Source organism: Gekko japonicus, unplaced genomic scaffold, assembly GCF_001447785.1.
Source record: "Gekko japonicus isolate JY-2015 unplaced genomic scaffold, Gekko_japonicus_V1.1 scaffold386, whole genome shotgun sequence".
NCBI classification, from domain to species: Eukaryota; Metazoa; Chordata; class Lepidosauria; order Squamata; family Gekkonidae; genus Gekko; species Gekko japonicus.
The window spans coordinates 595,173-619,657 of NW_015163100.1; the positions used below are offsets into that span (position 1 = coordinate 595,173).

At 56.1% G+C, this 24,485-nt stretch overlaps 1 protein-coding gene across 1 annotated transcript in view; it reads left to right on the top strand.

The window, feature by feature from the left end:
- CPNE7 (copine VII) overlaps nt 1–24,228 on the top strand; it is a 41,782-nt gene extending 17,554 nt beyond the window's left edge. The window contains exons 2-15 of the mRNA XM_015406712.1: nt 3,021–3,203; nt 4,093–4,167; nt 4,264–4,338; nt 4,982–5,065; nt 9,159–9,248; nt 9,613–9,711; nt 10,562–10,648; nt 11,596–11,655; nt 13,380–13,513; nt 15,257–15,311; nt 16,264–16,315; nt 17,806–17,939; nt 19,433–19,669; nt 24,091–24,228. Of these exons, the coding sequence (XP_015262198.1) occupies nt 3,021–3,203; nt 4,093–4,167; nt 4,264–4,338; nt 4,982–5,065; nt 9,159–9,248; nt 9,613–9,711; nt 10,562–10,648; nt 11,596–11,655; nt 13,380–13,513; nt 15,257–15,311; nt 16,264–16,315; nt 17,806–17,939; nt 19,433–19,669; nt 24,091–24,228 (1,503 nt within the window). The remainder of the gene's footprint in view (nt 1–3,020; nt 3,204–4,092; nt 4,168–4,263; nt 4,339–4,981; nt 5,066–9,158; nt 9,249–9,612; nt 9,712–10,561; nt 10,649–11,595; nt 11,656–13,379; nt 13,514–15,256; nt 15,312–16,263; nt 16,316–17,805; nt 17,940–19,432; nt 19,670–24,090) is intronic.
- The last annotated feature ends 257 nt before the right edge of the window (nt 24,229–24,485 follow it).

Below are 24,485 nucleotides of genomic sequence, written 5' to 3' on the forward strand. Positions count from 1 at the left end.
CCCCCCCGCCCAGTGGCTGAACGCCCACCACTCCCTGGGTGACGGAGGAGGAGGGGGCAAAGGAGTTTAAAAGTGATGAGTCCGAGGACGCTGGTGTGGCAGTGAGAGGATGCCTTCAGCATTAATGCCCCCCCCACGCACATATGCCCAGTGTGTGCCCACATCCCCCCACCCCCGGCCAGCCACTGTCCCTCCGCCTGGCACCCTGAGGGTGGCTCCCCATAGAAACCGGGATCAGAGTCTGCCTGGGGAAGAGCTCATTAGCATCTCATCTGCATTCTCCAAGCTCACATTCTGTTCCCTGAATGTTTAGACAAAATGCTGTTCCGTTTCCTTAAGAGACTCAGTCAGGCCAGTCAGTGTGGAGGCAGCTGCTGTTCCTTAAAGAGCAGCCATGCAAAGATGGGGGGGGGCAGGCCTGGCCTCCTCTCCCCTCCCCTCCCCTCTCCTCCCTTTCCTTTCCTCCCACCTCGAGGTGTGAAACTGCAGCCTGTCTTCCCCTAGAACCCTTGGAGGCCTCAGCCCGGCTGGCCACCTCCAGTGTCTTGCCTTCCCTGGGCCTTAGGGCACAGCCGAGGGCCTTGAGGGGGGGGCCTCTCCCGTTATCTCCTACAGGAATGTTGCTTATAAAATACGGTCCTTGAATGCTGTTTATATGATCACAGAATCATAGTTGGAAGGGACCGTACAGACCACCTGCCCAATGCAGGACCAGCCTAAAGCATCTCTGACCAATATCCGCCCAGCCTCTTCTGGAAAGCCGCCAGTGAAGGGGAGCTCACCGCCTCTCTCTAGGCAGCTGATCCCACCTCTGAACCACTCTGACCGTGAAAAAGTGTTTCCTAGTATCCAGCCAATGCCTTTCTGCCTGTAATTTAAACCTGTTGCTTTGGGTCCTCTCCTCTGCTGCCAACCGGAACAGCTCCTTGCCCTCCTCCAAAGGACAGCCTTTCGAATATCTAAAGAGAGCAATCCTGTCCCCCCCTCAGTCTCCCCTTCTCCAAACTAAAGGCCCTTAGCCTTTCCTAGTAGGGCTCAGTCTGATATGGTCTGGCTTACCCAAAAAAGCCCCTCTCTTCTGGGAAAGCGGGCAGGGGTGGCCTTCAGCACCCTCCCCTCCTCTGGGGAGCCCTTCGGGAGTTTCCCCCAGGGCCTCTTCTCGCTTAGGTGATGAAGTAGGGCTAAATGATGCATTCCTTTTTTTTTTTTTTGCATTCTGGTTGACCATGAGGCAGGGAAGCAACCCGTCCAGGGGACCTTCAGGCCCAGGTGAACTTCTCTCCCTTCCCTGGGGAGCAGACCCAGGGGCAGCAGGGGCCCACTCGGCAAGGACAGCTCCCTGGGCTAATGGCCAAGCCAATGAGTGTCAGCTCTGCAGCTGCCATGGACTGGGGGGGGGGATGCTGGACGCTGGATAAGTTGCCTCTGTCTGTTTCTCTGGAATGTTTAGTTTCCCTTCTCCCTGCATCCTGATCGCCCATTAGTCTGAGTTGGTGACCTTGGTGCCTTGTTACTCCTTCTCCCTGGGAATGCTTACCCGTTAGCCTAGGCGGGCTTTTGCATGACTCCTGATTGGCCCCCAACCACCCACTGACCCTTTTGATTCCTGTATATCACTAGCCTGCGCATGCTTGCTTTTAGTTCTGACAATGAGTGTATGCTCAGAAGACCTGCCTTTAATGTACTCAATAAACGTGAACCTCTTGAAGGAGTGTTGTTGTCCTCAAAAGGCCCACAGGGCTTCGTAGACCTTCTGAACAAAGGCCGCCCTGACAACATCCCTGTGGGGCACACTGCTCTTGCTCGTGTGGTACACACAGGGCTCTGGGGTGGAGTGACTCACTCAAGGCCATGCATGGCGATGGTGGGAACTGGATCTCTGGCTCTCGGACCAATGCCCAGGTGCCCTTCCACCGGCTCCTCCACTCTGGGTCCCCGTCAGTCTCTGCTGGGTTGGCCCAAAGGCCCATTCAGGCATCTCACAGCACATTCACACAAACAGACTGGGAACACACAAGAGACTGCCTTCTACTGCATCAGACCCTTGGTCCATCCAAGTCAGCATTGTCTACTCAAGACTGGTAGTGGCTCCCCAGGGTGTCAGGCAGAAAAGGGACTTCCCCATCGCCTACCACTCGGGACTGAACCTGGGACCTTCTGCATGCCAAGAAGAGGCTCTGCCCCTGAGCCATTAGCCACAAGGTATGGGTAGGAACTCTTGGCTTGGGGCAACTGATGCTCTGTCTTCTTGGTGCTGGGGGAGGGGGGTAACAGTGGGAGGGCTTCTAGTGTCCTGGCCCCACTGCTGGTCCTCCTGATGGCACCTGGTATTTTTGGCCACTGTGTGACACAGAATGTTGGACTGGATGGGCCACTGGCCTGATCCAACATTGGCTTCTCTTAGGTTCTTATGTTCTCCCTGATATGAACACAGGAAGTTGCCATCTACTGAATCAGAGGATCCAAGGTGGGTGTTACCCACTCAGACTGTCAGCAGCTCTCCAAGGTCCCAGGCGGAGGAGAGAACTCTTTCCGATCACCTCCTGCCTGGTCCTTTGGACTGGAGATGCTGCCAGGGATTGGCCCTGGGGTATTCCGCATGCCAAGCAGAGGCTCTGCCACTGAGCCACGGCCAGCTGGCTGCTCACAGCAACCCTACAAGCAGGGAACATAACAGTGGCAGTGAATTCCACGTGTTCATCACTCTTTGGGTGAAGAAGGACTTCCTTTTATTTGTTCTAACCTGACTGCTCAGCAATTTCATGAAATGCCCACGAGTTCTTGTATTGTGAGAAAGGGAGAAAAGTACTTCTTTCTCTACCTGCTCTATCCCATGCATAATCTTATAAACCTCGATCATGTCAATCATCAGGGCATGAGGGCCACAGCCGGACATCCGGTTGCCCTGCGCCAAGTGGCCTTCCCTTGCAAGCTGCTTCTGGTCCTGCAGCCTGCCTCCACCTCTCTCGGCCCACGGCCCCTGATGGACCCACCCCCGTTTCCCGCCCCTTGTGCTCCAGGTGGAAAGGTCGGAGGTCATCAAGAGCAACCTGAACCCCACCTTCGCCAAGGTCTTCATGGTCGACTACTACTTCGAGGAGGTGCAGAAGCTGCGCTTCGAGGTGTACGACATCCACGGCCACACCAGCATCGGGACGCACGATGATGACTTTCTGGGGGGCATGGAATGCACTGTGGGCCAGGTGAGAAGGGGCGGGTGGCGTCGTGGTTAGTAGCGCGGACCCTAATCTGGGAGAACCGGGTTTGATTCCCCACTCCTCCTTATGCAGCTGCTGGTGTGACCTTGGGTCAGTCACAAGTTCTCTCAGAGCTGTTCTCTCAGGAGCAGTTTGTCAGAGCTCGCTCAGCCCCACCCGCCTCACAGGGTGTCTGTTGTGGGGAGGGGAAGGGAAAGGAGTTTGTAAGCCGCTCTGAGACTCATTCGGGTAGTGAAGGGCGGGGTATGAATCCGATCTCTTCTTCTTCATCCCAGGCTGTGGGGGACCGTGGGCTGGCGCAAGAGTGGGAGCCACTGCGGGGAAGAGCTGTTTGTCAGCGCCCCCAGAGCAATTTCCCTTCCGAGTGAGAGGCAGTCGGGCCCTGGGGGGCTGGTGCTCCCCCCCCCTCTCAGCGTGCAGGGAATTGCGAGCAATTTCCAGGGGCCCCCACCACCACCACCCCCCATCCTCTGCTAGGCGGCAGTTCATGTGTGAAGCGCTGATGAGCAAGTCTCCGGAGGCTCGGGGAAGCTGCCGCAGCTGGCCTGCCTGCCGAGCGCTCCCCCCCCCCAGCTCCTGGCAGGCTGCGAGGCGAGGACATTTCTTTGCTCCTGCCCTCCCCACGGGGTCCCTGAGGATGCGCAGAGGGCCTGGAGTCCCCCCGGAGCCCAGAATGGGGAGTCTCTCTCCCCTCCGCTGCCCCCCACTTCCTGCAGAGGACAAGCCTGTCCCGGTACTCGACAGAAGCCACTGCAGGTGCTGGAGGGACCCCCAGGCACTGAGGGGCTTGTGGAGACCGCAGAGAGGAGACTTGTGCCAGGGGGTCCTCCTGGCGTGCCTCACAAAGCCCCCCACCCCCCACTCTCCCTTGCAGATTGTGGCCCAGAAGCGAGTGACCAAGCCGCTGTTCCTGAAGTACGGCAAGTGTGCCGGGAAGTCCACCATCACCGTAAGTGCCCTGCCCCCATTGCCCTGCCCCCCTGGGCCTCCAGGTTCCCTCCCCCCCCCCGGCAATCCCCCTCTGACTGGCGCTCCTCTCTGACAGGTGACCTCTGAAGAGATTTCCGGGGACAACGGCTACGTGGAGCTCTTCTTCCGTGCCAAGAAGCTAGATGACAAGGTAGCCACACGTAGGGTTCCTAACACTTCATTGGAAAATGCCCAGAGATCGGGCGGGGGGGTGTCTGTGGAGGTTGGAGTCTCAGGGAAGACGTAATGTCACTTCCAGGTGACACTCTAGGCTGCCTCTCCTGGACTCTATGACCTTTACCATAGAGACCAAAAGAGATTCCCAGAGTGCCACACATGGAGACAATATTTTCTTCCACTCCTCAATTCATCAAGGCAGGTAATTGAGGGTGGGTGCTGGTGTCCAGATCCCAGGTGTATAAATGGGAGAGCTATAGCTACATGGTGCCCAAATCCACTCAGTGAAGGGGAGGGCATAGAGTAAGGGTACTAAAGGGAATGTGGGTATCTCATGTATGCCAGGCAGTGGGAACCTGCAGCGCTCCTTTCCCTGAAGACAGGCCTGAAGGGTTTGGGACTGAGTAATGCTGTCTACAGCAGCCTAGCAATGGAAGGAAGGAAGCCCCATGCCAGGAGGACAGAAGTGCGCAGCGGCTGGTGCCCATGATGGGGGAGTTCACTTCTGGCATCCTCCAGTCCTGACCAACCGGCACAGGACAATGCCCAGAGGAGCGTGCAGCCAGCCGTGTGACAGTATAGTAAGGTGGCCTTGCTGTGTGTCCCCCCCCTCCCAGGATCTGTTCAGCAAATCAGATCCCTTTCTGGAGATCTACCGGATCAATGACGACGGCAGTGAGCAGCTGGTACACCGCACAGAGGTAAGACCCTCCGCCCAGTCCCCCTGGGATCTTTCCTGGCACCCACTAAGCCTACAACAGAAGGGAGGAAGAGGAAGCCAGCCAGGGGGCCTTGCTTTCACCGGTTCCGAGCAGGCGGGGGGGCGTGAAGGGGACGAGGCCCCTGGGTCACCCTCTGAGGGGGGAAATCACCCCCCACACACACACACACACTGCAAATAGGAGTCCCGGGTTGCTACGCAGGGGCAGATCTCCTCTGAAAGTCTCCTGCTGCGAAAACCCTGCAGGGCCGCCGGAAGCCGGCTGCAGCTGGAGCTGGACGGCCCTTCCCACCCCCACCCCCCGCAAGGCTCCTTGGAGAGGGCTTCTGGGCTTCCCAGAGGAGCCTGGCCAGCCACTGCGGGGAACCAGATGGGCTCTCTGGGTCCCAGTGCTTGCGAGGGCGCAGAAGGTGCAGTCCTTGGGGGCCTCTCCCATGACAGGGCCAGAGGTTGCCGGTGGTGGGGAAGTCCTTCCTCTGCCGGAGCCCCTGGAGAGACCCTGCTCCTCGGAGGGGAGGAGACGGAGGAGTCTGATGCCCCAAAGGATCCTCTCTGCACTCAGCAGCTTCAGGGGCTCGGGAGCCCAAATTGTTGGGTGTTACAAGCCAAAACACTTCAGTATTTACAGGGTTAATGCTGTTTGTTATGATCAACAGGAAGTCACATGTTTGTTTGTAGCCAATCTGTTTAGACAAGAGAATGCCCGGGAACTTTGGAGCTAACTTGCTAGTCTGATTGGAAACCAAGGTGTCAAGTATTTAGCATATTGGCTTCTCCTCCATGTTCTTTGTTCTGACTGAAGAAGGAGATTCCATTCCCATTCTACCTTTTAGCTGTAAGGATGTAGGCGTATTAGCTCTTTGTTATTTTCATATCCTGTGTACCTTTTCCCCATGTTAGGTTTATAGTAAACGCTTATATTTTAAACACACCATGGACTCAGTCTCTTAATACTTACTCTGCTGACTTACTTAATAAAAATCCCAGCAGAAATCCACACCTGTGCTTTTCTCTTGGTTGGTCGGAGGGACCGCAGCTCAGTGCTAGAGGAGGCATTCAGTGTTCCCTCTAAGCTGAGTGAGTGTGAGCTAGCTCACAGTTTTTCAGCCTCCAGCTCACAGATTTTTGTCTTAGCTCAGGCAGGATGGCTCCAGAGCAAACTAATTTATACAGTAGCCAAAACGCTCACTCTGAACCTTAATGCCAGTAGAATTTTTTGCTCACAAGACTCCACAGCTTAGAGGGAAGATTGGAGGCATTTACTCAAGTCCTCAGGTCCAAACTCCGGCATCTCCCGTAAAAGGATCTTGGGTAGCGGGAAAGACTCTTCCCTGCTCCAGACTTTGGAGAACTGATGGCTTAGGAGAGAGAATACTAAGTGAGACAGACCAAGGATCTGGCCATTTCCACAGGAGCTTTTTGCCCAGGATTTGATGCCGTTGGGAAGTGGGGGGGGGGGTTTCCTTGCCTCCCCCACAGCATCCTGGCACACTTGTGTACCTTCTGGGGGCTCCCTGGCTTTTCTCTGGTTTTTCTCAGCCCTGATTTGCTGCAGAGTTATAACGAAGATCACAGGAAAAGCCTGGATGGCTGCTGGGGGGGGGGGAGAGAGTTTGGATTTTCTCGCCCACAGGCCCAAATGGTGCTCAGGAAAGAATCTAAAAAGAATGATTGTGTAACCCCTACACACATATTTCGGGTGCAGCTTCGGGGAATCTTCCAGATTCTTTTTAGATCCGTTCCTGTATGTACACTGCTAAAGTGTATGGATCTAAAAAGAATCTGGAAGGTTCCCCCTGATGAAACGCGTAGGGGTTATACAAGCATTAAAGACTCTTTCCTTGGCTCCACTTGTCTTCTCACCTTCGGTTTTCCTATCGCTTCATCAGCCAGTCTTCCCCCCTACTGCTGGGGGGGGGGGTTGTTTTAAAAATTAGCAACTGAATGGTTCTCTGAATGACCAGCTTTCATTTTTTTTAAAAAAAAACTCTCTGGCCCCTTTTGTTACAGAGCTATAAGGGGAAAGGCAGATTTCCACAACAAAAGGAGCTAGACACTTTTTTTTTTTTTTAAGAAAGCTGGGAGTTCAGAGTGCTGATCCACACACTGTTATAATAATGTGCTATTAATATAACCGTATTCAATGGTCCATTTTTAAACACATTGACACGTCGCAGACAGTGTCCCCGGGGGAGTGGGATGGCTGCTGCCCGGGTCTGGGGCAAGCCTTCCATGTGAAGTGGAAGCCCCCTTGCTGCTGCCCTGTGTCGGCCACTGCACCAGCCACGGGGAAGCCACCCCAGCCAGTCGTGGGGCAGAAACTACCTCTGACCGGTTAAGGCAGCTGCAGAAGTTGGTGTTAGACAGTCAGAGGCCTTCACCTCCTGAGCAAGCCCCTTGGAACAACCCGCCCAAAGGAGTCACATGAGAGTCAAAGGACAAGACAAAACACTAGAAATCAAGATTACCAACCTCCAGGTGGGGCCTGGAGTTCTTCTGGAAATTACAACCGATCTCCGGAATACAGAGATCAGTTCCCCTGGAGAAAACGGCAAGCTCTCTAGGTGCTGAGGTCTTGCGTTGGATGCCTCACTTTCCATGGAGGCCCAAGTCAACGAACGTTGTCAGGTCAGCCTTCTACCACCTTCGGCTGTCCAGGCAGCTGGTTCCCTCCCTTTCTTCCCGTGACCTGGCCGTGTTGATCCATGTAATGGTCACCTCCAGGCTGGATTCCTGCAACTCACTCTACGCTGGGTTGCCCTTGACCCTGACCCGGAAACTCCAGCTGGGACAAAATGCGACGGCGTGCCTCCTGGCCGGGTCATCTCTGCAGATGCACATACAGCCAGTGCTGCGCCAGTTGCATTGGCTTCCAGTTGAGTACTGGATCAGGTTCAAGGTTATGGTATTGACCTTTAAAGCCCTCTGCAGTCTGGGGCCGTCATATCCGCAGGACCGGCTCACCCCATATGCTCCCTGGAGAGTCTTGCGCTCCTCGGAACAGCATCTTCTGGTGGTCCCCGGCCCCAAAGACACCCACTTAGCCTCAAGCAGGGCCAGATGGAACGCTCAAAAATCTTCCAGGTGAGATCGGGGCCCCGCAGGACTAATCACAGTTCTGCAGGGCCCGTAAAACAGAGCTGTTCCACCAGGCCTTGGGTTAAGGCTGCGGGTGTGTCCATTTAGATCAGACTTCTGTGATCCACAGCCGTAGGGCACCCGAGCAAGCCGGGGGTGTGGGGGGCTTGCCTGGGCTCTCGGGCAAGCCAAGGGAAGGCATGGGGGGGGTGTGGGGGCCAATATGCTAATGAGCTGTGCGGTCAGGGGTGTGGCCTAATATGCTAATGTGTTTCTGCTGTTGGGTGTGGCCTATTATGCTAATGAGTTCCTGCTGGGCTTTTTGTACAAAAAAAGCCCTGGTTGCTGTAGATTTTTTTCCAGGTTGTGTGGCTGTGGTCTTGGCATTGTAGAACCTGACGTTTCGCCAGTAACTGTGACTGGCATCCTCCATCTTTCTGTGTGATACCTCTGAGGATGCCAGTCACCGTTACTGGCGAAACGTCAGGTTCTACAATGCCAAGACCCACGGCCATACAACCCGGAAAATCTACAGCATTTAAATTAGCTTGCTGTCGTGTATTTTAAGGTGTTTTAATAGTTAATGTGAAGTTATATATGTTAATGGATTTTGACAGATTGTTTTATTTAGTTGTAACCTGCCCTGAGCCTGCTTGCAGGGGAGGGAGGGATAGAAATGGAAATAAATAAATATCGTATGCCCTCGATTCCAGGTAAGATCCCTCCCCAAACGACCCCTAACACAGGCACCGCCTCTACAAATCTCCAGGAATTTCCCAGGCTGGAGTTGGCAAACCCACTAGTGATGCCCTCTTTGGTTAATAGTTGCCCAGTCCAAGCCCAAACAGTCAGGCCTTTGGGAGGAAACCGTTCAGGCTCTGACTATGGCGAGCCTCCAGGGGAAGGGAGGGGGGAGCAGGTGTCGGGCAGCCCCAGGAGAAGTCTCTTGTGGCTTTGAGCCAAGCCCCCTTTTCCTGCCTGTCTTTCTTTCGCAGTTTGTCAAGAACAATCTGAGCCCTATTTGGGAGCCCTTCAAAGTGTCTCTGAACTCCCTGTGCAGCTGTGAGGAGAAACGGAAGCTGCGGGTAAGTGCAGTGGGGTGGGGGGAGGGCCCTGCTGGCGCTTGCAGCTGGCTAATGCACTGCTGGCCCTGCTGGTGGACCTCCTGGTGGCCCCTGGCTTTTGGCCACCATCTGACGCAGAGTGTTGGACTGGTTGGGGCCATTGGCCTGGTCCAACATGGCTTCTCTGATGTTCGTAAGACGAGGAGCCCCTTGACTGGGTGGGTGGCGTCCAGTGTAACCTTATATGAAATTTAACATCAAATAAAGCCCCAAAATATTTCATATATGGTCTACACATTTCATATATGGTCTACACTACACTACACCATTTCCTTAAATTGTTCTAAGTCCAGTGTAACCTGCCTTCTCTCTGTGTGCCCTGCAGTGTGTAGTCTTTGACTACGACTCCCGAGGCAAGCATGACTTCATTGGAGAGTTTTATACCACCTTTGAGGAGATGCAGAAAGCCATGGGGGGCAACAAGGTTGGTGTGAGCCTGCGAGGAGGGAAGGAGGGAGGGAGGGAGGGAGGGGCCGACGGCACAGCCCCACCTGTGGGTGGAACGGGTCCTCCCCGCCGGCTCCTTCCTTCCCTCGCTCTTTGGTACGTCCTGCAGAACGGGTACATGTTCTCACAAATGACTGTTTGGTGTGCAAGCCTGGGGACGCAGTTAGGGTTGCCAGCTTCCAGGCGGGGGTCAGGAGTTCTGCCAGGATTACACCTCATCTCCACACTACAGAGATCAATTCCCCCATAGGAAACGTCAGCTCCAGAAGGCCGGCTCTATCACGGCATCATATCCGCATAGGGTTGCCAGGTCCGTGTTGGAAAACACCTGGAGACGTTGGGGGTGGAGCCGGGAGAGGGCGGGGTTTGGGGAGGGGAGGGGCCTCCGCAGGGTGCAATGCCCTAGAGTCCAACCTTCCAAGCAGCCATTTTTCTCCAGGGGAGCTGATCTCTGTCAGCTGGAGATCAGCTGTGAAAGCAGGAGATCCCCAGGCCCCACCTGGAGGCTGGCAACCCTACATCTGCACTGAGTTCCTTCCCTTCCTCAAGTCCTGCCCTCCTCGGGCACTGCCTCCAAATCTCCAGGAATTTCCCAACCTGGAGCTGGCAACCCGAGCTGGGACTGCACAGGCAAGGTTTCCCTGCAGCCGGGGCAGCCCTGGCCTCAGCCCCCCCCCCCCAAGGGCCCTGGCTGCATCTGTTCCAGTGTGGCGCTTGCCCTTGGAACCCCAGGCGGGCGAAGGTGCTCGCACACCCCTCCAGGGGGCCTCCTTCCGCAGTGGGGCCTCCCCACTCACGCTCGGTCTCCCCTCCTGCCCCCGAACCAGATCCAGTGGGACTGCATGAACCCCAAGTACAAGCTGAAGAAGCGAAACTACAGGAATTCAGGTGTGGTCATTCTCTTAGATCTGAAGGTGAGCAGGGGTGCCCTGCGGGGCAGGCTTTTTGCCCTGGGGGGAGGGTCCTGGAGGGGGGGGGAGAGATGTCTTTGCAGCCCAGAACAAAAAGGGGTTGGTCCCCGTCGTCGTTCTGATATCCCCTCTGGCTCAGGCCCATAGCCAGGGGTCATTGCGTAGAAAAAGAGGTGCAGGAGCTCATTAGCATACCTTATTAGCATAACTTACTTGCATATGCCACACCCCCTGACATCGCCGGGAGTGTGTCAGAAGGCAACACCCACCGCTCAGCCTCCACTGGACTGTTTTGGATTGCTAGCTATTGGGGGGGGGGGGTACGTGCAGATCTGTCCTCACAGAGGAGGGAGAGCTTGTACCAGAAGATGGGCCAGGGGGGCCTCTGGAACTTACCTGGCTGCTTCTTGTTCCTCGTGGCCCAACTGAGGGCTGCTGGGAGCAGGGGGTGGGGCTTGTTGCATGTGCCCACCCCCTGGACTCCTTACTGCCGGAGCTCCGCTCCTGTGCGCACCCGCAGGAAATGACCCCTGCCCGTAGCTAGGATTTTTAATTTGGGGGGGGGATTTAAATAGGTCAGAGGGCACCTCGCACACACCCCTGTACACCCCCCCCCAAGACAGCGCCTGGGTTGGATGGGAAGTTGGGGGGCCTTGGCAGTAAGTCAGGGGGCCAGGCCCTGAGATGCCCCACTCTGGCTGCAGCAGAGTTGAGCACGTTAGTTCCTCTGAGCCCTGCCCCTTTGGTGCTTGCCCACCTCCTAGGCACCTGTTGGGTCACTGAGCTGTGAACATGGCCAGGGCCTTTGTTCCCTGCTGTCTCCGCACGCACGCACATGTACACATGCCCCGGGTACCCAGCCTCAGCCAGCTGGCCGTGCCTGGAGGAGGACTGGCGGATGCCAGCTGGGCCCGCCCATAGAACTGGCTAACACATTGTTTGTCTGGAAGATCCATAGGGTCTACTCGTTCCTGGATTACATCATGGGTGGCTGCCAGATCCACTTCACGGTGAGTAGCGGTGCCCACCTCCCCCGTGGGTGACAAGCCCTTCACCAGGCGCCAGCCCCCGAAGCCAGCAGCGAGTCCTTGAGAGCCAATTCTTCCTCCCCGGTTGGAAGAGGCTCTTGACCCGCGGATCCTCCCTGTCTCCCACTCTCAGCGCTGGCCGAGAGCCAGCCCGGCTCCCTTCCCTCCTCGGAATTGTACCCTCCCTGTGCTGCGGCAGCTTCGCACAGATTTCTCCCTTGAAAACAACCGGCGCCCAGATTGCGTTTTGAAAGAGCATCTCCTTCCTGGCGTGAGTCAGATCCCAGAACATTCAGGGAACAGCTTGCCGCTTCCAGGCCTTTCTGCTCGCTGAGACGCCAGGCTGGGAGCCGTCCCAGGAGCAAGGGGCCCCCAACCACCAGTCTTCCCTCTAAGCTGAGTGAGTGTGAGCCAGCTCACAGTTCTTTAGCCTCTGGCTCACACATTTCTGCCTTCGCTCAGGAAGGAGGGCTCCAGAGCAAACTAATTTATGCAGGAGCCAAATCGCTCGCTCACAGCTTTAATGCCAGTAGCTCCCAAAGTCACATTTTTGCTCGCAAGACTCCACAGCTTAAAGGGAACATTGCCAACCACCCTCACGCTGGCTGGGAGGCGCCCAGGCCGGTTGCTGGGTGGCCTCTTGGCCAGGAGGGGACTGGGCAGAGACGGAGGGCCCCGTGGCACAAGGTGCTGCCGTTGGGTGCTGCTCAAAGGCCACATGCCGGAAGATGGTGGGCCACCTCCCTTTGGATATCCCTGGCATCCTTTCAAGAAGTCTCAGTGGGTGCCAAGATGCCTCCAGCTACTTCACCACAGGGGAGGAATAGAACAGGGAGGCTGGCTGCCTGCTCTTGCCAGCTCACGGGTCCTTTCGCAGGGCTAAACCGCCAAATGGTTTGCTTGGCTACCTGCCAGAGGGGCCGCGTGGGCTCCTTCAAGCCCTCCCGGGATGCTGCTCTGCAGATACGGCCTGGATTGCAGTTGGAGGGGGTGTCAGGATTCTAAGGAGCCTTGGTGGATGCGAAGAGTACCGCCCCTCTTTGCAGGATCCCGGAGCAAGGAGCGGCGATAGTGCCGAACTTTAGCCAAGGAGGCCTGAGTTCCAGTCCCTCCCAGCTATGGACCTCTGCAACTGCTCTTTGGCCAGCCACTCTCCCTCTTCTGAGAGGGAAATGCAGGAAGGGAGGGGTACACGGGGGCAGCGGATCACCTGGCTATGCTCCTGGGTTTGGATGGATTTCCTCCTCCGAGGCCCAACGTCTGGGGCTGTCCAAACTGTTGCTCTCATTTAATTCATGCGCTTCAGCTGCCGTTCCCACCGCAAGTGAAGAGGAAAACGGGCAGATGAGGCCCTTTGCAAGAAGGGAAGCAGCGAGGGCGGGGACGGTGGGGACGGATGAGGAGAGCCGCGGGTAGACCTCACCTCCGTGGGCCTGGGGAACGCTGCTCCTCCCTGGCAGTCACGGAGAGGGAGAGGGGAGCGTCTGTGTCTCTCTGCCGCCTTTCCCTCCTATGCCAGGATCCTTTAAGCCAGAAGCTCTTTCAAAATGTGGGTCCCGCACCCAAAAGAGGTCCCCAGTTTTCGCAGGTCGCTGGGCCGTGGGATTCAGACTCCGAAGCGGGAAGAGGAGTCTCCGGGGGGGGGCTCCTCTCCCTGTGCTGTGCTGTGCTGAAGGGGCCCTTCTAGGCCTTTGTTCCCTCCTCAGGTGGCCATCGACTTCACAGCCTCCAACGGGGACCCCCGAAACAGCTGCTCCCTCCACTACATCAATCCTTACCAGCCCAACGAATACCTGAAGGCCCTGGTTGCCGTGGGGGAGATTTGCCAGGACTACGACAGGTGAGTGAGAGGGTTGACATCCCTAGAGGTCTGGGGGTGGAGCCTGGGGAGGGGAGGGGCCTCAGCAGACTCCACCCTCCAAGGCAGCCATATTCTCCGGGGGAACTGATCTCTGACGTCTGAAGACCAGTTGTAATTCTGGGAGATCTCCGGGCCCCACCTGGAGAGAGCGGCAAACCTGTGGGCCACTGAGACCCTCCGCCCCCATACCTCTGGTTCTCAAGCCCCCGGGGCTGGCGGAGGGCCAGGGCCAGAGACATCCTGGGGGCTGGCCTTGGGTGGAGAGGGGGCCCCTTGCGCTCTCCACCACTCGTCTGGCTTGGCAGTGGCGCACGGAATACACTGTAAACTCTGGTCTCAATGGCTTTCTGGAGGCCCCGCCGCAAGGCGGTGGTGTGCACTTGAAATGCACGGCTGCAGCCGGCTCCCCCACCCACCCCCTTCCACTTTGCTCATGAGCCCAGCCCTGGATTCCCACCCGGAACTCTGGCCCTTCAGCGCTGCTCTTGCTTGGCAGGGCGGCGGAGGAGGCTGGGCCCTACAGAGGTTGCTCAGGGCACGCAGTCCCAGCAGGCACTCGGGAGGGAGCTCATTTGGGCAGCCCCAGGGAGGCTCAGCCCCCCCCCCCAGGCTTGGGGCGAGCCCTTCTAGGGTTGCCGGATCCAGGTTGGGACCGATGCTCCCTCTAAGCTGTGGAGTCTTGGTGAGCAAAAATTCCACTTTGTGAGCCACTGGCATTAAAGTTGCGAGCAGGTGATTTGGCTGCTGCATAAATCAGTTTTCTCTGGAGCCCTCCTTCCTGAGCGAAGGCAAAAATGTGTGAGCCAGAGGCTAAAAAACTGATCCATCTCACACTAACTCAGCTTAGAGGGAACACTGGTCCAATGCTCCCTCTAAGCTGAGTCTTGTGAGCAAAAATTCCACTTTGTGAGCCACTGGCATTAAAGTTGCGAGCAGGTGATTTGGCTGAGCTGAGACAAAAATGTGTGAGCCGGAGGCTAAGAAACTGTGAGCCAGCTCACACTCACTCAGCTTAGAGGGAACACTGGTTGGACATTCCTGGAGACTGGGGGGGGGCAGGGCTTGAGGAGGGCAGGGTTTGGGGAGGGGGAGGATTTCAGCAGGTTCCAATGCCATAGAGACCAGCTTTCCAAGCCGCCATTTCCTCCAGGGGAACTCTCTCTGTCACCTGGACATTGGCTGGAATTCTAGGAGGTCTCCAGACCCCACCTGGAGGCTGGCAACCCTAGTTCCCTTCCCACCCCGCTCACGTGGCAGGTTGAGAAAGCAGCCAATGATCCCCATTGGGCACAGGGTTGCCAGCCTCCAGGTGGGGCCTGGAGACCTCCTAGAATTCCAGCCGATGTCCAGGTGACAGAGATCAGTTCCCCTGGAGGAAATGGCGGCTTGGGAAGCTGGACTCTATGGCATTATACCCCAGGGGGTCCCTCCCCAGGCTCCACCCCCCAAATCCCCAGAAAAATTCCCCAGCCATGAGTTGGCGACCCTAGGACTTGCCCCTGCCCTGCACCTCTGACTGGGTGGGGCCAGACTACCAAGCACACTGCAAGTTCCGGGCAGAGAACTCGACTCCCAGGAATGCAGGGGAGGGGGAGCGGATTCAGATGAGGACCACCGTGCTTGGGGTGGGGGCTGAGTGCCCGGAGGGGTGTGGTTTAAACTGGTGCCACCAGAAATGGGTCTCCAGCATGCCTGCTGATCTTGATCCCTGCCTCCCTACAGTGATAAGAAGTTCTCGGCCTTAGGCTTTGGCGCCAGGATCCCCCCAAACTACAAGGTCAGTCCGGGATGGCACAGAAATGGGGTGAGGGGAGGGGAGGGGCTGGTGAAACGGGGGGGGGGCTGTGGTGACCAGGGTGGGTGGGCTATTTAATGTGCATATGTAGGGACAAAGTCTAACACGCACACACACACACACACCCCTGGTGATGTTGTCTTGATTTGACCCCGTCCTTTGTGTTTGCTCCTCCCCTGGTCCCGGCCCAGGCAGCCACCGAAGGCTGCTGCCAGTTATTGGCTCCTATCTCCCCCCCCCCCAGCTTGCCCCATGCTTCCCCCTCTGCCTCTGTGCCTACAGCTGAGGATCTCTCAGAGTAACCAACAGCTCTGAATGCTGCAGCGCAAGCAGCCTGTGCTTCCCCCACACACACATTCTGCATCAGGAAATGCTCCCCTTCCCTCGCTTTCTGGGAAGTTGGGACTTGGAGGACCCCCCCCCCTTCCAGGTGGCTCCTGCTACTATAGACTACCAGGACTGGAGTGGGGAGGGCTGCCCAGTGTCCTTCTAGCCAGAGCAGAGCTGGAGCAGGAGAGAAATCTGGAAATCTGGAGATCACCGGAAACCAGAAAAGCCAAGCGTGGGGATGCGGCACGCCTGAGGCGGCTGCCAGCCCTTCGTCTTTAGCACGATTTCCCAGAGCCTTTGTCAAGCCAGCCCGCGGCTTTGAAACACACAAAGCCACAAAGCGAAGACAAAAGCATGCCTTTGGGCATGGGCAGACGGCCTTTTCCTTGCCCCTGCCCGCCTCCACACTGAGGGTGCTGGGCTGCATCTCAATAGGAGGGTGCAGCCGCAAGGCAGGTTTGAGCCCCAGCGCCTCCCGCTGTTGTATCAATTGCCCTGTCCCTGTTGAGCACTCCTGAACTCAGACTCTGGGGCTATCGCAGAGAAGCCCCTGTCTTGCCGCCACAGGAAAGATCACCGGATGTCTTCTTGTCTTTCTGGCCAGGTCTCCCACGATTTTGCCATTAATTTCAACCCGGCGGATGACGAGTGTGAAGGTAAGGAGGAACTGAGCAGGGTTGCTGCAGAGTCTTCCCTCCCTGCTGCCCCCGCCCAGCCAGTCTTCCATCCCAGACATGACAGCAGCCCCCCGCCCCACACGCATCACTCCAGCCTCTGGGTGCTGCAGGGCTTCTGTTCCCTCCCCACAGTCTCACTCCCTTGCTTGGAGCAGAGCCAGATGCAAAGATCGCTGCTGGTTCCAAGACAGAATCAGATGAATACATGAAGGGCAGTTTCTATTGAGAGTAGGAGGAATGATGTGCCCCCCCCCCCATTAAGAACCTCAGAAGAGCCCTGCTGGATCAGACCAGTGAAGGTCCATCTAGTCCAGCATCCTGTCTCACACAGGGGCCAACCACTATGCCAGTTTGGTTTAGTGGTTAAGTGCGTGGACTCTAATCTGGGAGAACTGGGTTTGATTCCCCACTCCTCCACTTGCCCCTGGCTGGATGACCTTGGGCAAGCTGTAGTTCTGATAAGAGCTGTTCTTGAAAAAGAGCCGTTTCTGTCAGAGCTCTCTCAGCCCCACCTACCTCACAGGGTGTCTGTTGTGGGGAGGGGAAGGGGAAGGACTTTGTAAGTCGTTCTGAGACACCTTTGGGCAGTGAAGGGCGGGGTATAAATCCAATCTCTACTTCTTCTTCTTCTTCTCTGGAGGGCCAACAACAGGGCAGAGAGGCCTAGGCCTTCCCCTGATAAGGGTACAACAATGAAAAGGGGGGGCAGCAGTATGACACAAGTACAAAATACACAATACTGCAAAAGTGCATGCAATAACAATGAATGGAAAGAATAAGTTGACTCTTAAGGCAACTTCAAGCTGTTTTAATCTTTCTGTTTTTCAGCAAAACATTGTCATTGTTATTGCATGCACTTTTGCAGTATTGTATATTTTGTACTTGTGTCATACTGCTGCCCCCCCCCTTTTCATTGTCGTCCTCCTATCCCAGCAGATGTGTGAGTACAGAAGCTGATCTGGGTCCAGTGATATACAGAGTTCACAATATATACCGGAGGGCTTTTTGCCCTTTAATGTAGTCAGCTGTTTAAATAGTTTTTTTGGCTAAGAACTTACAGTTGTGATTTTGAACTTGGGAAAATAGAATCGTACTGGGCCAGTCCTCTGGAGGGCCAGCAACAGGGCAGAGAGGCTGAGGCCTTCCCCTGATGCTGCTTCCTGGCTCTGGGAGTCAGAGGTTGCGTGCTTCTAAACGTGGAAGTTCCCTCTGTGTTCAGAGGCACTATACCTCTGAATCTTAGTGCCTGCAGGCAACATCAGGGGAAGTTCTCGACCTCTGTGCCCTGTCGTGGTTCCCTTCAGTCACCCTCTCCTCCATGAATCCAATTCATATTGGGGCTTCTCTCTTTCTGCTGGGGCAGTGCAGTCTGGGCGCAGTGCTGGAGGCTGCCTGATTCAAGTGCCCCATTGTGGAAACCGCTTTGCTCATGTCCTTCCCTCGCCTGACCCTTTCCGTCCCCTTGCTAGGAATCCAGGGCGTGGTGGAATCCTATCAAAACTGCTTGCCCCAAATCCAGCTGTACGGGCCCACCAACGTGGCCCCCATTATCTCCAAAGTGGCCAAAGTAGCGGCAGAGGAGGAGAAGACCAAGGAGGCATCGGTGAGTGAGCCGGGGGGCAGGGAGAGGTAGGCGAGCGACTCTCCCCTCCTCCGTTCTGCAGTGTGTCTCCCACGAAGGGTCCAAGGAAGACCTGGCCGAGTTTCTCTCCCTTGTCCCCGCTTGATGGCAAACTGCCGTGGGGGGGGGGGCTGTCCTCAGAACCTCGGGATGCGTGCCTCTGCTGGACCAAATAAGGGGACTTCAATTAAAACCCCCTTCCATTATTTACGCAGACCAGGCGCTTGGGGGTTGCGGGACGTGCCAGGTTTTCCTTCTTCTGGGATCTCGTCAACTCTCTGCTCATTAAGCGGCTGAAAGCTTTGCTAGTGCCGGGCCTTGGAAGTAAATGACAGAGCATCTAATCTAATGTGTTGCTGCAAGTCAGAGATGCCGGTGGGGGTCCGGTGGCGTGCCGGGGACTTGTGTGCCCTGCCTTGGGTTGAGTTAGGCATCTGCGTCCAGGGAGCAAGAGACAAGGGGGGGGGAGGCTGAGGGGTGACGATGGAGTAGAGGGGTAGGGCTTTTGTCGGTACCCTGAAAACTGTGTGTCCTCCGGATCTTTGGGTTGTGTGGCCGTGCTGCTTGCAACGGCGTGTGCGGTGTTCAGGGGAAGGTTATGGCCCTTTGCAGCATTGCTTATCAGTTGTTAGAGAAACTGCTCCCTCTCTGAATGACTACATTGCTTTCATTTGTTTTTAAACTGTTGGAAATGTTTGGGTTGTGTGTTTCACCATTTTTTTGTTCATCGCTCAGAGCCCTGAGTACTCAGGGACTGAGCGATTTACAAATAAATAATAAAACAATTATATATTCGGGGAGCCTGCTGTTCTCTGTGGCTGCTGGGGCTCTTGAGTGAACAGCTCCGAGAGAACTTGTAACTGATGCAAGGTCATCCAGCAGCTGCGTGTGGAGGCGTGGGGAATCAAACCCGGTTCTCCCAGATTAGAGTCCCTCCTCCTAACCACTGCACCAAACTGGCACTCCGCAGGCGTGGCTGGGATTGGGGAGCCGGCAGCCTCCATGTGCAGCAGACAGAGCGATGCATGGAGAAGGGACAGATGTTTGGAGGGCAAGGACGTGGCCCTTGGAGGTGCAGTGTCCCACATGCCCTGAGACGCTCCTGGAGACCCTAGTCCAGTGGTGGCGAACCTATGACATGGGTGCCAGAGGTGGCACTCAGAGCCCTCTCTGTGGGCACATGTGCCATCGCTCCAGCCAGGCCCAGACCATCATTAAAGTGTTGAATTCTCTGCCAAATAATTTTAAGTAAATGAAAGCATTTGGGATTGCTTTCCTTACTTTGTTTGGATCATCTTACATTAATGTATGAGTTGTTTTTTCTAAAGTAAAACCTCAGGATTCAGGTTAAATTACGTGTTGGCACTTTGCAATAAATAAGTGGGTTTTGGGTCGCAGTTTGGGCACTCGCTCTCTAAAAGGTTCGCCATCACTGCCCTCGTCTGACCCCTCTTCCCCACCACGTGTCTCTGCAGCAATACTTCATCCTGCTGATCCTGACTGACGGGGTGGTGACCGACATGGCGGACACGCGAGAGGCCATCGTCCGGGCCTCCTACTTGCCCATGTCGATCATCATCGTGGGCGTGGGCAACGCTGACTTCACCGACATGCAGATCTTGGACGGGGATGACGGCATCCTGCGCTCCCCAAAGGGCGAGCCCGTCCTGCGGGACATTGTCCAGTTTGTCCCCTTCCGGGAGTTCAAGAACGTAAGTTGCCCCGCGGTTCCGGGATCCTCCTAGCCGGCTTTCCCATCCCCGAGGGGCGGGCTTGTGCCAGCTCCTTTCCTACAGGAAACACCGAGGACCCAGGAGTCCGCCATGCACCCCACAGCACACGCCCGTGCCCACGCTCCTCACGTCCGAGCCTGGCCCTCATCTGCCAGGTAGGAGCTGCAGTTCCTGTCGAATGGTACTCCAGCCAGCATTGTACAGGGCCCCCCACACTGGCCATTGCCTCAGTGCCTCCTAGCGGCATTTCCTCCCCCTTAGACAAGCCAACAAACCCCCCCCCCTCAGTTTTTTCAGTCTGGTAGAGGATAAAAGAGCAGATGCATGCTAGCTGTATCTGAAGAAGTGAGCCCTGACTCACGAAAGCGCATCCCCCTGCCATGAATGTTGTGAGTTTTTAAGGTGCTGCTGAGGAGCTGTGGTGGCTCAAGTGGTTAAGACGCTGAACTGCAGGCTGTGGAAGGTCAGTAGTTCAGCAGTTCGAGACCCAAGTGTGCCGCATGACGGAGTGAGCTCCCGTCTCTAGTTCCAGCTCCTGCCAACCTAGCAGTTCAAAAGCAAGACATTGCAAGTAGATAAATAGGGACCACTTCCGTGGGAAGGTAATAGCGTTCCGTGCGCCTTGGTGTTTAGTCATGCCGGCCACATGACCACGGAAACGTCTCCAGACAGCGCTGGATCTTTGGCTTGGAAATGGAGATGAGCACCGCAACCCTAGAGTCGGATTCGACTGGCTTTCGAGCAAGGGAACCTTTACCTTTAAGGTGCTGCTGGACTCTTCTTCTTTTCTACTGCTACAGACAGACTCACACGGCGGCCCGTCTTGATCTGCACTTGGTGGCGTTTCCCTGGGCTTCTCTCTTGGCTGTCTGTAGGGTGGCACGATTTATCTCCGTTTCATTGTGCTTCTCCACCTCCTGGTTAACGGCCTTGAACCCCCAGAGAAAGGCAGGCCATAAATATTTCAGTCAGTCAATACCGAGAGGGGGAAATAAGTCCTGCCCTCTGGAGACCTCTGTTTTCTCCTCAGACAGCCCGGCTACAGAGGGGGCCGGCTGGGGCTCAGCCCCAAAGGGAGGGGGCACTCGAGTCCAACCAAACTCTCTGGGCTGAACTGATGGCCCTCATCCCAGGGCCGGCCGTTGGGGTGGGCTGCTTGGGATGTTCAGGGGGTGCAAGCTGAAGTGTGGGGAGGGGGCTTGAGGCTGGCGCTGCTGGCGCTACCACACAGGCGTCCAGAGACAGGTGGGCAGATCCCGGGCTGACCTCCTGGCACAGTGGCCTTGCCCTCTAAGGGACCAGTCCAGGCTACAGGCTTAGGGGCTTGGTGGCATGTGGGCTCCTCTCCCCGTGGGGTTGCCAGCCAGCCTCCAGTGGTGGCTGGAGATTTCCTGGGATCAAACTGATCTTCAGGTGACAGAGATCACTTCCCCTGGAGAAAATGCCCACTTTGGAAGGTAGACTCTAGGGCATCAGACCGCACCGAAGTCCCTCCCCACCTCAAACCCCACCCTCCTCGGGCACCACCCCCCACATCTCCAGCTCCCACGACCAGTCCGATGTTCCCTCTAAGCTGAGTGAGTGTGAGCTAGCTCACAGTTTTTTAGCCTCCGGCTCACACATTTTTGTCTCAGCTCAGGAAGGAGGGCTCCAGAGGAAACTAATTGATGCAGCAGTCAAATCTCTCGCTCACAACTTCAATGCCAGGAGCTCACAAAAGTAGGATTTTTGCTCGCAAGACTCCACAGCTTAGAGGGATGGCCGGGCAAGAGCCAGACCAGAGCAGAGCTGGAGGTCCCGACTGTGAAACTGAGTTTCCAGGTGGATCCAGGTGGGGCAGCCGAGTTGCTCTGAAGCGGCAGAACAAATTTAGAGTCCCGTCAGGCCCCTTGAAGACCAACCAAGGTTTATCCAAGGCATGAGCTTTCGTGTGTGAGGCACACTTCTTCAGATACCCTGGAACGGTAGATGAGGTGAGTTTCCAGGTGTGCAGGGGTCCAATTCAGATTGGGGCTATAATGCTTATTAGGCCTCCCCTTCCTGCCGCTGCCATGGCGCAGAGGGGCCCAGAGGTACCACTCTGTATTCTCCTGGGTGTGAAGCTTCAAGAGGACAGGGGCCGGGGATGGGGCCGGCCCCTTGGGAGGGGGGTTCTCTTACTTTATTTATTTATTTATCTTTGGATTTATATCCCGCCCTCTGTTTCCCACACATCAGGAAGTGAAACCCACCCCCCCTTTGGGTATTTCTGGCAGCCAGGGGAGGCAGGAGGCGGGTGGTGGTCACCGCAGAGGTCTAATTGGGTTTGATTGTCAGTAATTCCGGCCCCTGGAGACCAGCTGTCTCTGCCTCAGCCTCCGAGTGGCAGGAAGCAGGATTAACCCCTTTGGCCCTGGCGCCAGGAGGGACAGGAGCTGGGAGTGGAGGCTGGGGTCCTAGACAATCCCTCCCTGTGGGAAGAAGACGGAGGGAGGGAGGGAGGGATTCGGTCCCTCCTTCGCAGTTCAGCCTCTCCTCTCGGCTATACTCCCACCCTCGAGAAGGAGGAGAAGAGAAGGACACAAACCGCTTGCTCGGATTCCCTCACTGGGCAGAAAGGCAGGGCAGGCAGGCAGGAAACCAACACAGGCAGTGCCAGAATCAGGGGCGCTTCGCAAGGACTCTCTCACAGAGCTCCCTGAAGGAGTGGCTTTTGGCAGCTCTGGCTTGCGAGTGGCGGCAGGGGGAAGTGGGTTTCTGTGTGGGGGGGGTGGAATCTTTCTCCCTGGATCTGGAGAAATCTCCCCGAATGGGCCCTGCCTCCTCCGTCATAAGAGGAAGACACTTATTGCCTGCTCAGGCCTTTGCAACTGACCCCGTATTTGTCGGGGACACACTTTGGCCTTCAAAGATTGCCTGTGGCAGAGGTCCGGCTCAAAGGAAACCCCTGCCTTGGGGCTGCCGAGGTCCAGGGAGGTCCCAACTGCCCACCCTTCTCTCCTGAAACAGGGACAGCTCTCATGTGTGTGTGTCTGGGGGGGGGGCTGAGGATGACTTGGAGCTGGGTATGAAGAAGAAGACAAAGACCAAGAGTCAGTGTTCCTCTAAGCTGAGTTACTGTGAGCTAGCTCACGGTTTCTTAGCCTCCGGCTCATACATTTTTGTCTTCGCTCAGGAGGGATGGCTCCAGAGCAAACTAATGGATGCAGCAGCCCAATCGCTCGTTCACAACTTTAATGCCAGCAGCTCACAAAGTAGGATTTTTGCTCACAAGACTCCGCAGCTTAGAGGGACCCCTGCCCAGAGTAGGTCTTTATACCCCGCTTTTTGCTAATGGAAGGGGTCTCAGAGTGGCTCGCAATCGAGACAGGCCCCTTGTGAGGTAGGTGGGGCTGAGGAAGCTCTGAGAGAGAACCGTGACTGCCCCAAGGCCACCCAGCAGGCTTCAGGTGGAGGAGGAGTGGGGAATCGAACCCAGTTCTCCAGATTAGAGTCCGCCCTCTCTCAACCACTACACCACAGCTGGCTCTCACCATGCTGGCCCCTCCCATGGAGGTGAGGTGGGGGATAGCTTGAGACGGGGCTCTCTCGGTGGTGGCCCCTCACCTCTGGAATGGCGTCCCCCCCCCTTGGGGCTCTCCTGGGCCCTGCTCAGCTGTCATGTAAGTGCCAGGCGGAAACATTTCTGTTTGCTCAGGCTTTTAACTGAAGCTTCATCCCACGCTTTTCAGCCGGCTGTCATCTTCTGATGGCCTGGATCCCGCCTGATTCTTTTTTATGTTGCGTTTACGGCCGTTTTCCTTTGTTCCGTGGTTTCATCCGGATTCAGACTAGCTTTTGCCTTTTTTTTTAATTGTTCACCTTCTCAAGCCGGTGCCTGGAAACCTTAAACGACATAAACCAAGACAAATTCCAGGACCCCAGATGGAGAAAGGGTTAGGGTTAGGGAAAGGCCCCCTGGGGAGGGGAGAGAGTGTTGGGTATTACATGTTAAAAACACTCAGTATATATGGGGTTAAATGTTTGTTTGTGTTGTCACAGGAAGTCACATGTGTTTCATTTAGCCAATGCTTGTTAGATGCTAGGAGCCCCGGAAAATTCTTCCTGATCTAGTAGTCTCATTGGAAGCAAAGTGTCAAAGTGTTTTAGCATTTTATGGCTTCTCTTCTAGTCTAGTCGTTGTAGTGTGAAGATGTAGCTATTTAGCTCTGTTGTTATTTTCATCCCAGTTACCCTTCCCTATGCTAGAATGTAGTAAAAACTTTCTATTTCATGGACTCTGGCATTTTACACACATTTTACTCTGGCATTGCTGAGCTATTTTATCTCTGCTGAATACCAAGTTTTATTTTTCCAAAACCCTAACAGAGAGAGACCCACTGACCCTAACCCGCCCCGCCCACCCTTGTCTTGTCTTGCAGGCATCTCCTACGGCTTTGGCCAAGTGTGTCCTGGCGGAGGTGCCCAAGCAGGTGGTGGAATATTACAGCTACAAGGCCCTCCCCCCTCGCTGCGGCCGGGGGACCACGCCGGACTCCACCCTGAACTCGCCCCAGTGACGGGGGCCCCGGCTCCGGGCACGCTGTCTGTCTTCCCCTCCGTCTGCCAGATCGTTCCCCCCTTGAAGTAAGGAGAGAGAATGCACCGAGCCCACGGCTAGAAATGCAGGGCCAGTGGGGAAAGGAATGGCCCCTCCCGGGACAACCTACGGCCCACCCCAGAGGAGATCCCCCTGCAGAGCAGGGCTGCGTGGCCATTCGTGCACACCCCTGTGTCTTTCACGTGTCCCTTCTCCGTGGCTCCAGACCCCAGAGCT